Raw genomic sequence first — 12,692 nt, 5'->3', positions numbered from 1 at the left:
AAATATAGTTACTAAGCTTAAATTAAATTTCTCCTGTTTTTTGAGCGTGTGTGCTTATAGGCACCTCTAATGGGTGCTGTCCTCCCCCATATAATAAATAAAAAGTTAAAATTTATTTATAAGGATTAACTATCAAAAACGCCCCTGAAAATTATTTTGACGTTGACATAAATAACTTTCACTTTTGCTAACGACAAAAATGTCCTTAATAATATTACAAACGTGTCAAAAGTACCATCTGTAAAGAGAGATGTGTTCCATTAACAGAATTAGCTGACGTGGCAAATGAAGATGCAAATATGGCATTTATTTTTATGAATGTCCTGTTAAAAAAATTCTTAAAATTCTCAATTTCTCTAATTTTCCTAATTCAAAATTCTAATTAATTTCCCAAATCATAATAAAATCAAATCCTCTGCTCTACTAGTTCCACCGCCACCATTCTTATCTTCTCCCAATCAGCTGATGTCTTCTTCGATTTCTTCCCTCATCCAACCGTCAGTTCTGTCATTCTTCCTCTCTGTGAGCCTGAACTCATGATTTCACTCGGTTTGTCGAAGCTCTACCATCGTCGTTGCCTTCTCGTCGGCTTCCTCTTCTTGTTACTGCCGTTTTCACTTTGTGCTAACCTCCACCAGCAGTCATACTCATCTTCTAGTTCTGGATGTCATGATTTTTTCTTAGAGAAAGTTTATGAGGCCAGCACTTTTATTAAAAATCGGCCAGCATTTAACCAGCAAAAAAAAAAGTAATCTCACACCATTAGATGTAATCTACGCCATTAAAAACATTAATGATGACTAATTGATGGCTACAAATCACAAAACCTACTGGTCTCCTAGCACTCCTCTTTTTCTTATTCTGTTGACCGTCGCATTCCAGATCTATCGTGCTCACGTTCTAGTTATGGTAGTCCTTTTCTTCTTTGACTCGTAGCTTGCTGTGGTTTTGGCTTTTTGTTGATGGTTGTGTGTTGTGGTGGTTGTTAGTTTTTATGTTGGGCCGGGGTTGTTGTGTTGTAATTTTTTATTTTTTATAGTGCTGAAAGTGACTGTGGCTTTGGCGTGGGGAGGAAAAGAATAGAACAGTGGTGCAAAGAGAAGGAGAGGACAATGACGCATATTTGGGAGAAGAAGAAGAAGACGATAAATGCGCTGATGAAAGAACAAGATGAAGCTCTAGCAGCAACAATGGCTATGGCGTTGGTGCACGAATCCCATACTTCGTACAACTGAACCAGCAAGTGCACTGAGTCGTCCAAGTAATACCTGAGTGAGCAGGGTCGATCCCACGAGGATTGTGATTTGAAGCAAGCTATAGTTATCTTGTAGATCTTAGTCAGGCGGATAGAAGAGTTGTTTGTTTGTTTAATTTGCATGAAAAGAAAATAAATAAAACGTTACTAGGTTGATGTGTTTGCAATGATAAGAAGATGGTTAAGACTTGGAGATGCTTTGTTTTTCTGGATTAATCCGGTCTTATTGTCTTTCTCAACTGTGAATTATTTCTTCTATGGCAGGCTGTATGTGATTAACGTCTGTTTGAGAGATCGCTAATACTCCTCTAGATCTGAACCCCGGGGTTAGTGCGGATCCAGTCTGATTGAAGGTGAAGCTCTTGCAGTTTATCCTTCTTGGTGATCCTACTCAAAACGCCACATACAAGGTCGAATCCTCCGGATCAGGAAATGTTGCGCCTTTGGTTCTAGCCTTTACCACAAAGACTCTAATCTCCCCGTACCTCGGCTAAACTGGTGTCTCGAGAAGTCCCCAACGAAGTCATGAATTAGCCGTCTAAGAGATGTATGATCAAACGGGTGGTTCATCATTGTCCGATGAAAGACTCACTCTGAACCCCTGTAGAATGAGATAACCTTGTGCCGGTTCAATGCATTCGTAATGCTGAAGAACGGATATACATCTTAGAATAGAGAATTAAACACGAATTGAGATAGAACAGTAATACTTTATTAATCCATAAAATTCAGCAGAGTTCCTCCCCTCAACCTTGGAGGTTTAGAAACTCATACTGATAGAAAATACAAGATGAAATTCGAAAATATGGCATAAAGGTCTAAAAAGTGTAAAAGTTCTCAAATAAATACTAGACTAATGACTAAGGATTATATAAGAAGAGTAAAACAGTCTTTTAGGGCTGAGCTTGATTGAGATCCACGTGCTAGGAAGCCTCTAGGGCGTTGAACGCTGGTTAGAGAGTCCTTTATAGGCGTTGGACGCTGATCTCTTCTCCTTTGGGCGTTGGATGCCAAAAAATGGCAAGAGGTTGGCGTTGAACGCCAGTTTTGGGCCTTCAATTCTGAAGCAAAGTATGGACTATTATACATTGCTGAAAAACTCTGGATGTTGGCTTTCCATAGCCATTGAGAACGCTCCATTTGGACTTCGGTAACTCCAGAAAAGCTCTTTCGAATGCAAGGAGGTCAGATTTGGACAGCATTTACAGTGCTTTCTCTTCTTCTGAATCAGACTTTTGCTCCAGCTCCCCAATTTCAGCCAGAAAATGCCTGAAATTGCATAAAAACACACAAACTCAAAGTAGAATCCAAAAATGTGAATTTTGCACTAAAACCTATGAAAACTTAATAAAACTTAAATAAAACATATTAAAAACTATATGAAAATGATGTCAAAAAGCGTATAAAATATCCGCTCATCAGGCATCGCGATAATAGAGAATTGGAGGCTAATTTGGGAATTAGAATTCTTGTTGAGATTCAATTAGGATTAGAATTTATAATTGAAGCCTATTTGCCACACTAGCCAATTCTATTAATAAAATACATTTCTCTTTACAGTTGGATACTTTTGGCATGTTTTTAATATTATTAAAGATAATTTTCTCATTAAAAATCTAGAGGTTATTCATGTCAACGCCAAAATAATTCAACAACATTTTTAGTAGTTAACTTTTTATTTAATTAACAAAAAATACAACACTTTTTACTTAATAAAGAATACGAGTCTGATACATATAAAAATATATTAACCATTTAATATTTTTCTATTTTAAAATAACTATTATTAATCGTACAGAAATAGGTTTGACACAGTTTTTAAAAGTTACTACTTTTCTTGAGCTGTGCATTTGGTGCAAAAAGCTGGTAAGTTTACCAAAAAAAGAAAATAGTTGAGTGAACAGAGGAAAGCCTTGTTTGTACCAAGAAAGAATTCTTACAAAGTCCGTTGTTAAATAACAGTTGAGCACTGTACGTAGTACAATATCATTGAGAAGAGTGCCGACAGAAAATTACGGACCACATAGGTAAAGTACGTCCATACTAAAATAAAATATCTGTACAAAATACTGTATAAATATTAATTACTTACCATAATGTAACCATTAAACGTATTACATACACTTATTTAGTAAAAATAGTTTGTATGTTAAGGTTAAATATTTTCAACTACGTCTAAGACATTTTTTCTTTTATTTTGGACGTGAGACATTTTCTATATAGGCCTAAATGCATTAAATGGATTGTAATATATTCAATTCTGATTACATCCCGTTAAATTTGACAAGAATATATATGAAGTCCTTATACACTATAAATATAAGATGACATGTATCACTTTCAGCCGACTCATATATTATATTTGGAATAAAATAATAAATAAATTTTTTAAAATTTATATTTTAAATAAATTAATTCTTAAAAAAAACTAATAAAGTAAAGTTCGTCAGAATAATAAATATGAATACATTATTTTTAAATTAATCTCCATAATTAGAATTGTTTTAAAAAATTTTATTGATAATTTTTTTTGGGTCACTTTACTCTTATACTTGATTGGAAGCTTTCGTTCTCTTACAAATTAACCTCGCCCAATCCAAGTATTGCTGAACAAGTTGTATAAGCATTAATTATGTATGTAGTATTTTTAAAAAGCAAAGGAACACGTAATGAAAATAAAAAGTGAAGAGTATAATAGAAGAACACGTTGAGTAGATTATAATACAAGAATGTTGTAATAAGATGACAGCTATCTAAGGCAGTAGTAGAGTGTGTGTTGAGTGTTGATAGCACGCTTTAATAGTTTTTTGAATTTCTTATTTGACGCATTTCGTTTTCGTGTTGTTAACACTACTACTATGCCAATATGGTTTTGTTTTCAATAACACACTTGTTGGTTTATGCTGTAGCTAGCTAGGTAAGTATTTGAGGGTTGTTCTTAAATGAGGTTGCAATTATATATATGTGTGGTACTATACATTGTTTTGGCTCACTTGCTCTGCGCTTTGGCATGTGACTTGTTGGAGCTAGATGCCCCCACATTGTTTTGACACTTTCTGCCTCCTTTCCACATTCAACATTGAATGACGAGATGAGGTTACACACTTATACTACTATTTCGAATGTGTTGAGACATGTGTACTTAAAAAAAAATATTGAGACATTACAATAGGTGTGGTCAGTGATTTATAAATAGGCCAGTTTTCAAGTGTCTTATTTTTCATACTGAAATTGCTAAATTTGGCTTGATATATGATTTTTGAATAAAAAATTATTAATAAATCCTTCATCCAATTATAATTTACTAACTTATAAAGCTTGTTATATTTTTTAAGTCAACATCCAAATTAATTCTTAAAAAAATTTAAATTGGACATTTTGATTTTCAATAAATTTTTATTATTTTAGACTTTTTCGAGACGAATTAGTTCTTTTCTAAAGAAATCTTATTTGTTTTATATTGACATTTGTTAAGAATCTAATTGTCTTATAACATAATTTGATTGAAAGTTATTGTCCAACACATATGTTAAATATTTTATTGTAAGTGATAAAGAGATTAAACTGTTTCACATAAGTAATTTTAAAAAAAATGACTAAACCACCAAAAGTAACCATGAAAGATTGATTCGCTAACAAAAGTAACCATGAAAGATAAAAACTCCTCAGATATCCACAATTAATTTGCTCCATTTGTCAAATGTGACCAAACATTAATAAAATGTTGTTAAATTATACAATGTGTTCACATCCATTGCAACTTGACAAAAGATGCCTTACGTGGATTTTTTTTTTGTTAAAATTAAAATTGTATTTATTTAGTTTATTAAAAAAAAAACGTTACTCCTTCTGAAAATAGAAGAACAGAAAGAGGTGTTACCCCTCCCTTTTGAGCGCGAAATCAATCATGTCTTAACAGAGCAGTTTTTCATCATCTTCTCTAGCGTAATCCCATTGTGCTCTGATTCCATTCCTGCGACGACATTGGAGAAGGAGGTTGCTGCTTCTCCAGCACCCCGTGTTTAGAGACGATCTTTGTCACACTTGAAGGCTCTATGAGGTAATACTTTTATGAACTAAGTCATTCGATGATTTTAACCTCTAAGTTATAAGAGTTGTTCGTTCGATGTGAAAAAATTTGTTCTGTTGTTGTGGTTGTTTCTGATAGGGTTTGGATTTGTGGTAACTTCATTGTATTCTTGTTTGAGCAATGTCAAGGAGAGAGGTAACTACAAGCGAAGAAAGCAGATTTTCAGGAGCTTCACATTCGAAGATGAAGAAGAAGAAAATTATGGATGGAAGATGTCACTGTGGTGAGTATGTTATTTTGTTGGAATCTTTGACGGTTACTAATCATGAAAGATGGTTCATTCGTTGCCCCTTTTCGAAGGTATGAAACATTATTTATGATAATTAGACAAGTATAGGGTTCCTATGCATCTCTGATATTTTGATTTTTTTGGCTTCTGTAGAGTCGAGATTTCCATTATTTTGTTTGGGTTGATGAAATTGATGGGGTAGGCAAAATTTGGCAAGGTGTTTGATTAGAAGACTGAATGAGCATGAATGTGGTGTTGCTAATCAAGATGTGACAATTGCTCCAACAGACCACAGGGAGAGAAATGTTAACATGGCCATGAAGGTTGAGAAGAAGATTGAAGGTAAAATCAAAGTTATGAGAGTATGGCTTGTGTCCGTATCTTTAGGATTGTTTCTGCAATTTACGCTTTTTTTTGCTTGTAATAGTCATGTACAAGTGATTGGTACATGATTGTTTTCTATCAATGAAGAACAATGTAATTCATGTTTGAATGGGATGATATATTTGTTATTTCTTGCTTTTTTATTCTATCACTATTCTCAATAATTGTTATTCTTTTCTAACATTATTTAAGCATTCTGAGCTGAGAAATTAGTTAATCATAATAACATCAATATCATAATATAATATGTATTAGCATAATCATAAGCACTCATAAGCATTCATAAGGTTCTAAAAAGGTACATCAATAACTGTTTAAGTATTGTATGTAGCATACGAACATGACATGATAATCCAAAATAAAAATAGTAAACATAACTGATCCTTATCAGTAAAGTATTGAGGTAAATTACATAAATATAGATTTCAAAAAAGATAAAAATTTTCAATTTATTTTTATTTGGTGTTGAGTTGCTGCTCCCACTGGATAATCCATAGACTGTGCCTGGCATAGTAGTAAATGGTCTGGGTGGTTTGAATCTAGGAACTGGCCATGTTGGTGTAAGGTGTGATTTTGGTGTTGGCATAAACTGTACAAACCTGGAAGTTGTGCCTGCACTGGCTCATTGCATTGTATGTGGGGACACAGTAGGTGGCCTAACAGATGCATTGGATGGCTGCTGAAGAGTGTTCAAAGTTGGAGCCTGAGTCACAGGGGTCTGAACTTGTGATGGAGGAGGCCTCTTGGTGGATCTCTTTGTTCTCTTTATTTTTGTGGTTGGTGGCCTAATTGGTGGTGGTACTTGCGGTATATGTGGTATATTAGGAGATGGATTCAATGTGGTAGTGGCCTATAAATTAAATTAGACATGAATGTAAGTAAACTTAATAGCTCAAAAAATGTTTAAGCAATTAACAAATTTATATTTTACCTGTGGTTGGGTTCCAGCACCCAAAGATGCCTCAAATTCAGCTGCTGCAGCATCCAAGGCTGCCTCTGTCTCTGCATCCTCTAAGGTTTCCTCCCAATACATCTCAGCCAGTCTTTCATCATCCTCATCCTGTGCTACATAAGCAGGTGGTACTGGTACATGTGCAATTGTTGCTGCAGAAAAGTTTTGACCATGTGCTGTAGCATCTGCAACAGTAGCAGCTGCTGCCATGGCTTCCTTTTTAGCCTTGCAACTTCTAAAATTGTTCCCTTCCTGTATAATAATTGAGATTTTATAATAGTTTACAACACAAATATTCACAGACAAATATCCCTAACAATTGTTATGGTGAACAATATTTCACAAACCTTCAAACAATATTTGCATTTTATTTGACCATATTTTCTCTTTGTCCTGTAAGGGTCTGGGTTAACTTTGGGAGCATCCCTAGTGGTGTCTCTCTTCTTAGTGGGCCCCTCGATAGGCCGTTTGTAATGTAAAGGCAAAATTAGTATAGTGTCTAGCTGTTGCCAATATTCTTAATTAGGCACCGGCTGAACCAAAAATTGGTATGTTGCATTGTAAGCACCAATTGTTAGCCGTGTGTGCAACATCTTCAGCCCTTCTATTTTGATGTGCCAATACTGCACATGCATGCTTACAGGGTATGCCAGTGAGCTGCCATAATCTACAAGTACAAGTATGCTTTCTGAGATCAACACTTACTTTCATAGGTAAGCATTGAATCTCAAAGATATTTCCAGCATCATCCCCTGTCCAGAATGGCCTCTAACTACTGCTATCTTTCTTATTTTTTTCCAATCTACTCTGTTGTACTGGACAAAGCCATCCATTGTATCCCCTCAACTCCTTCTTATTTCTAGCCAAGATTCTCATAACATAACACCTTATCTCTTTCAGGAGGGTAATGATTGGCTTTCCCCTAAAATTCTTACACTTAGAGTTAAAAATTTCACTATTGTTGTTGGTAATATTATCCACCTTTGGCTATTCACTAAAGTGGGATCTTGACCATTGTTTTGGTGGAATGCGGCTCAAATACTCCCAAGCATGTGCGTTTAGTTTTCTGATTGTTGTCATGGCTGCTGCAAAGTCTTGGGGGTGGTGCTCCTTGCACACACCCAAACTGTAACCTTGAGGTCTGTGCTTTGGTGAAATTGTGCCATATATGCATGGCACAATACCTGTGATGTGCCCCCGGCATAACTTCTAGAGTTGGAATAAGACCCTGAAAAAATGTATAAACACTTTGTGATTTCAGGTGACATGTTTATATGCAAGAAAATGTATAAACACTTTAAATGTTGTACCTTTTGTTGATCTGACATAAATGTCCAATAGTTATTCCTCTGATCACCCAAATCTTCTTGCAAAAGTTGAAGAAACCATTTCCAGTTGTCTTTGATTTCCGAATCCACAATAGCATATGCGATGGGGTAAATGTGATTATTCGCATCTTGACTAACAGTCGTCAACAGTTGTCCACCATAGTATCCTCTCAAGAAGGTCCCATCCAAGTTAATAAATGGTCTGCATCCAGCAAGGAAGCCCTTTTTACACGCATCTAGGCAAATATATATTCTTCTGAACAACACAGTTGAATCTGGTATTGGTGTGGTGCATATATTGACAGTGGATTCTGGGTTGGTAGTTAAAATTTTTATGGCATAATCTCGGAGTCTTGCATATTGTGCTATCTCACTATCTTCAATTCTTTATTTTGCCTTTGCCATCAATCTATAAATTTTTCTTTCACTCAAGAAAATATCATACTCTTTCTTAAAGTAATCCTTAGCCTCTCGAACAGTCATCATTGGCTGCACCCTAATTTGCTGCTCCAACTCATCTACAACCCACTTTCCATTAGCAGACCGATTATGCACGCAACAAGTATGCTCGTTCACAAATGTTTTCACTTGATATCTCAGGGGATAATTCCTCTTAGCACAGTATATCTGCCAAGGACAGTTCTCATCCCAACACAACACCTTCACTCTTGGAAAAAAAATACTCCTCCCTAAGTTGATATTAAACTTTCTCACCGCCCTCTTAAATTGCTCTAAAGATTCAAACTCCATACCTACTTCAAGCCTAACTTGTCCAACCGGTGCATCAGCATTACCTATGTAGTAGGACAAATTGAAGCATATGATTACCAAAAGTATTATAAATAACATGCTGCACAAAAATAGTTGTAGTGGATAATAACTGATGTGTAGTATAACTCTGATCTAGGCAACTTTCTTTGAATTTTGACTTAAATAATCATATATGAACAACACTCATTAGTTAATATTCATCATACAATAATTTGCACACAATTGCTCAATTCAGAAAAAAAATTAAATTATTATTCTAACTTCTAACTTACTAATAATCAAAGGAACACTAAAAAATATTAGTAAATACCTTGTGGGAAGACCTCTGGTTGTTCCTCATCCGAATATGCACAACTTTAAAGCTCCTCAGACTTATAATAGTGTAATCCTGGTTCAAGATCTGAATATTCTTCAGCCTCATCAACTGGCACAAAAATACTTGGAGCCTTTTTAGGATCTGAGTTCTATTTAAAAGTTTGTCCAGTAGGTTCAGGTCTGCTAGTGCTCCTCTTGTTCTACTTCTTGGCCGCTTCTCTTACTTTATATTGAGATGGACCTTAATTGTGTTCAGCATTTTGACTTGTTGATGGTGGTGGTTGGGGCTGAGTAATAGAATTAGAATCCTGTACATGATAGGATTTAGATTGGAGTTCATTACAAGGTTGGGGTATATATTGTGTCAGTATCTCTGGTGTTGTTGTTGGGGCAGCATGAAAAGGACAGTGAGAACTAGAATTGTGTTGTGAATTTAAGGTATTTGTGGCTTCTTGTTGCTGTATGGGATTACTAGACTGTCTTATGGTTGTGGTGGGTTGGCTAAAAAAATTCTGCCTTGTGATAATGATGTCTTTGCTTGTGTATTGGGCTGAGTATTGGGTTGTATATTGGGACTTTGATTGAGTTGGCTATTGGGCCTGGTACCTGACTGTGTGGTGGGCTGGGCTTTGGGATGATCAGTTGTGTTGGCCATCTTCGTAACCTTCTTTTTTCTAGGAGTTGGAGTCTTCTTTGCACAACTCTTTTTTCTCCCCTTTGAAGGAGATGCAACATTACCACCACCCTCTTCAACAACTTCTGGCTAGCTTATTAGGTGCTCAGTGTATACACAAATCCTACTATCATTCCTTAATGCAGCTTCATACATCTCTATTATGTCTCTATCACTCCTCAATAACTTTAAACCACCATTAAGCTCCATTCCAGGCACTAACCAATAGCATTCATTGATCATGGTGTATCCTATATCTCTAAGGAGGTCATTGATAAAAAACCATTAAGAGTATCAACATTGACCCTTCGAATTTCAGATTTCTCTCCACCTACATTCATAGTTTTTCCATCTTTTGTTCTCTCAAATTTTTCTCTGTGATATATCTTCAAAGTGATATGTAGTGTAGCCATCTACGCAAAAGAATAAAAAATCCACCATTAGTGGCAATCTCACAAACTCCAAGTTACTCAAACCCTAACCATCATGGTACCTAATTTCACTATCAATTTGATTTCAAGAAGAATAATTACCACAATATTCGAATCATAAAAAATTATATAGCTTAAAGAGAGGAACAAGAGTACAATGAAGTTACCACAAATCCAAACCCTATCAAAAACAACCACAACAACAGAACAAATTTTTTCACATCGAACGAACAACTCTTATAACTTAGAGGTTACAATCATCGAATGACTTAGTTCATAAAAGTATTACCTCATAAAGCCTTCAAGTGTGACAGAAATCGCCTCTAAACACGGGGTGCTGGAGAAGCAGCAACCTCCTTCTCCAATGTCGTCGCAGGAATGGAATCAGAGCACAATGGGATTAAGCTAGAGAAGAAGAAGATGAAAAACTACTCTGTTAAGGCATGATTGATTTCACGCTCAAAAAGGGAGGGGTAACACCTCTTTCTGTTCTTCTATTTTCAATGCTTGAAAGAGTAACGTTTTTTTTATTAAACTAAATAAATGCAATTTTAATTTTAACAAAAAAAAATCCACGTAAGGCATTCTTTTGCCACGTTGCAATGAATGTGGACACATTGTATAATTTAAGAACATTTTATTAACGTTTGGTCACATTTGACAAACGGAGCAAATCAATTGTGGGTATCTGAGGAGTTTTGATCTTTCATGGTTACTTTTGTCAGCGAATCAATCTTTCATGGTTACTTGATTTGCTTGATTCTGCATGCACATGTTCCGTAGGATGTTCATTTTACTATGTATGCGGATGATTCTTTTAAAAAAAATGTAGATATTTATTTGGATCATACAATTTGGGTGAACGAAGCAAAGCGGCACGCGATGGAAGTGGCGACGATACAACACAACAGCGTGAAAGCAAGGGCAGAGGTGCAGTGTTGGAGTAACGGCGGAACAAGGCCTCAGGCTCGGCGACGGTGCGACGTCATAGAGGATAGAAGAAGGCGCGCAGCGGCAGCGTCACTTGCAGGGAGAACAGAAACGGCGCGACGCATGGGGGAAGAAGGTGCAGAGGCGGCGTGCGACGCATTAGAGAAGAAGCTAAGGCGCAGCGGTGGTGAGATGCATTGGTGACAGCGCGACATGGAAGGAGGAGTGAAGCGGCTGCCATAAAAGAAGAAAAAAGTGGAAGGTAAGAGATTAGAATTATGGTGGATAAATAGGGTAGAATATTTTTTGTTTTACTAGACCTGAAGTACAGCCTATTGTTCATATTGTCCACACTCTTCATTGTCTACCTAGCTAATAGAACTTTTTTTTTTTTTTTGGTAACAAATTCGATAAGGTACATTTTGACAATGTAGCTAATAGTTTATAAATAATAAAAGAAAGCAGTAAGTATGGCATATATTTTTTTAGATATTGATAAAATTTTGTGTAACAATTAGTTCTTAAATTTTATTGTGTTTTTAAAATTTTAGATGCAAAAATAATACATTCCTACTTAAAATATACAATATGCAAAGAGCGTATTGTTTCGCTTCCAAAATTTTAAAAAACACCATAAAATTTAATAATTTAGTGTTATACCAAATTTTTTTCAATATCCACAAAAAATTAGCCCGAGCATGGTGAAGGAAATTAGTTGGAAACAGTACAACGGAAAAAAACAGTGCAGTACTGTGTACGTGGTTAGGTTGTTGGAAAACTCTCATCTCATGCATGTGTCATAAAAGGAATATCTAGGGGAGCCAAATGACATCTATCAAGATATGAATTTACAAGTACATTTTCTTATCACCCCAACAATAACTACTTAGCTATATTAGCTTGACCCTAATTAATTAATATATTTGCAACCAGCATTACCTCACCATGATAAGCTGCAGTATATATTTAATAGAATCAATGTAATTCAATACAAATTTGATGTATAGCTTGCAGGTTCCCCCTCTAATTTAGTTTACTACTATCAAAGTAGGCTGCAATATGTGTATCAAAATATATACATGTGTGTAACCTGTTCTATTGACCTCAAGTAACATTTTGTGTGTAGCAGTGTAGGCAGAGTGAAAAAACTGAAATGGTCCACTCGTAGTAAACATTTATTATTAGTAGGCAGATATTGACAAGTTTGACTACATGAGAAGTTGGCCCAATGTATTCAAATATATATCGAAAAATATTATATGTATATTTTTTTACATAGACTTTTTATCTTTAAAATTAAAATAATTGATAATAAATGAAAAGAAATTATTTTT

General features: G+C 35.3%; 1 protein-coding gene across 1 annotated transcript; it reads right to left on the bottom strand.

Annotated features, from left to right (window-relative positions):
• LOC110263192 (glutelin-2-like) lies at nucleotides 6,235–8,980 on the bottom strand. The gene is made up of 2 exons (XM_021104103.1): nucleotides 6,890–8,980; nucleotides 6,235–6,808 (listed from the first exon to the last, which is right to left on the bottom strand). The coding sequence occupies exons 1-2, from the start codon at nucleotides 7,118–7,120 to the stop codon at nucleotides 6,581–6,583; spliced, it is 459 nt and encodes a 152-aa protein (XP_020959762.1). The 5' UTR covers nucleotides 7,121–8,980; the 3' UTR covers nucleotides 6,235–6,580.

This window comes from Arachis ipaensis, chromosome B06, assembly GCF_000816755.2.
Source record: "Arachis ipaensis cultivar K30076 chromosome B06, Araip1.1, whole genome shotgun sequence".
NCBI lineage: Eukaryota > Viridiplantae > Streptophyta > Magnoliopsida > Fabales > Fabaceae > Arachis > Arachis ipaensis.
This window is presented reverse-complemented; position numbering and strand designations above follow the sequence as displayed.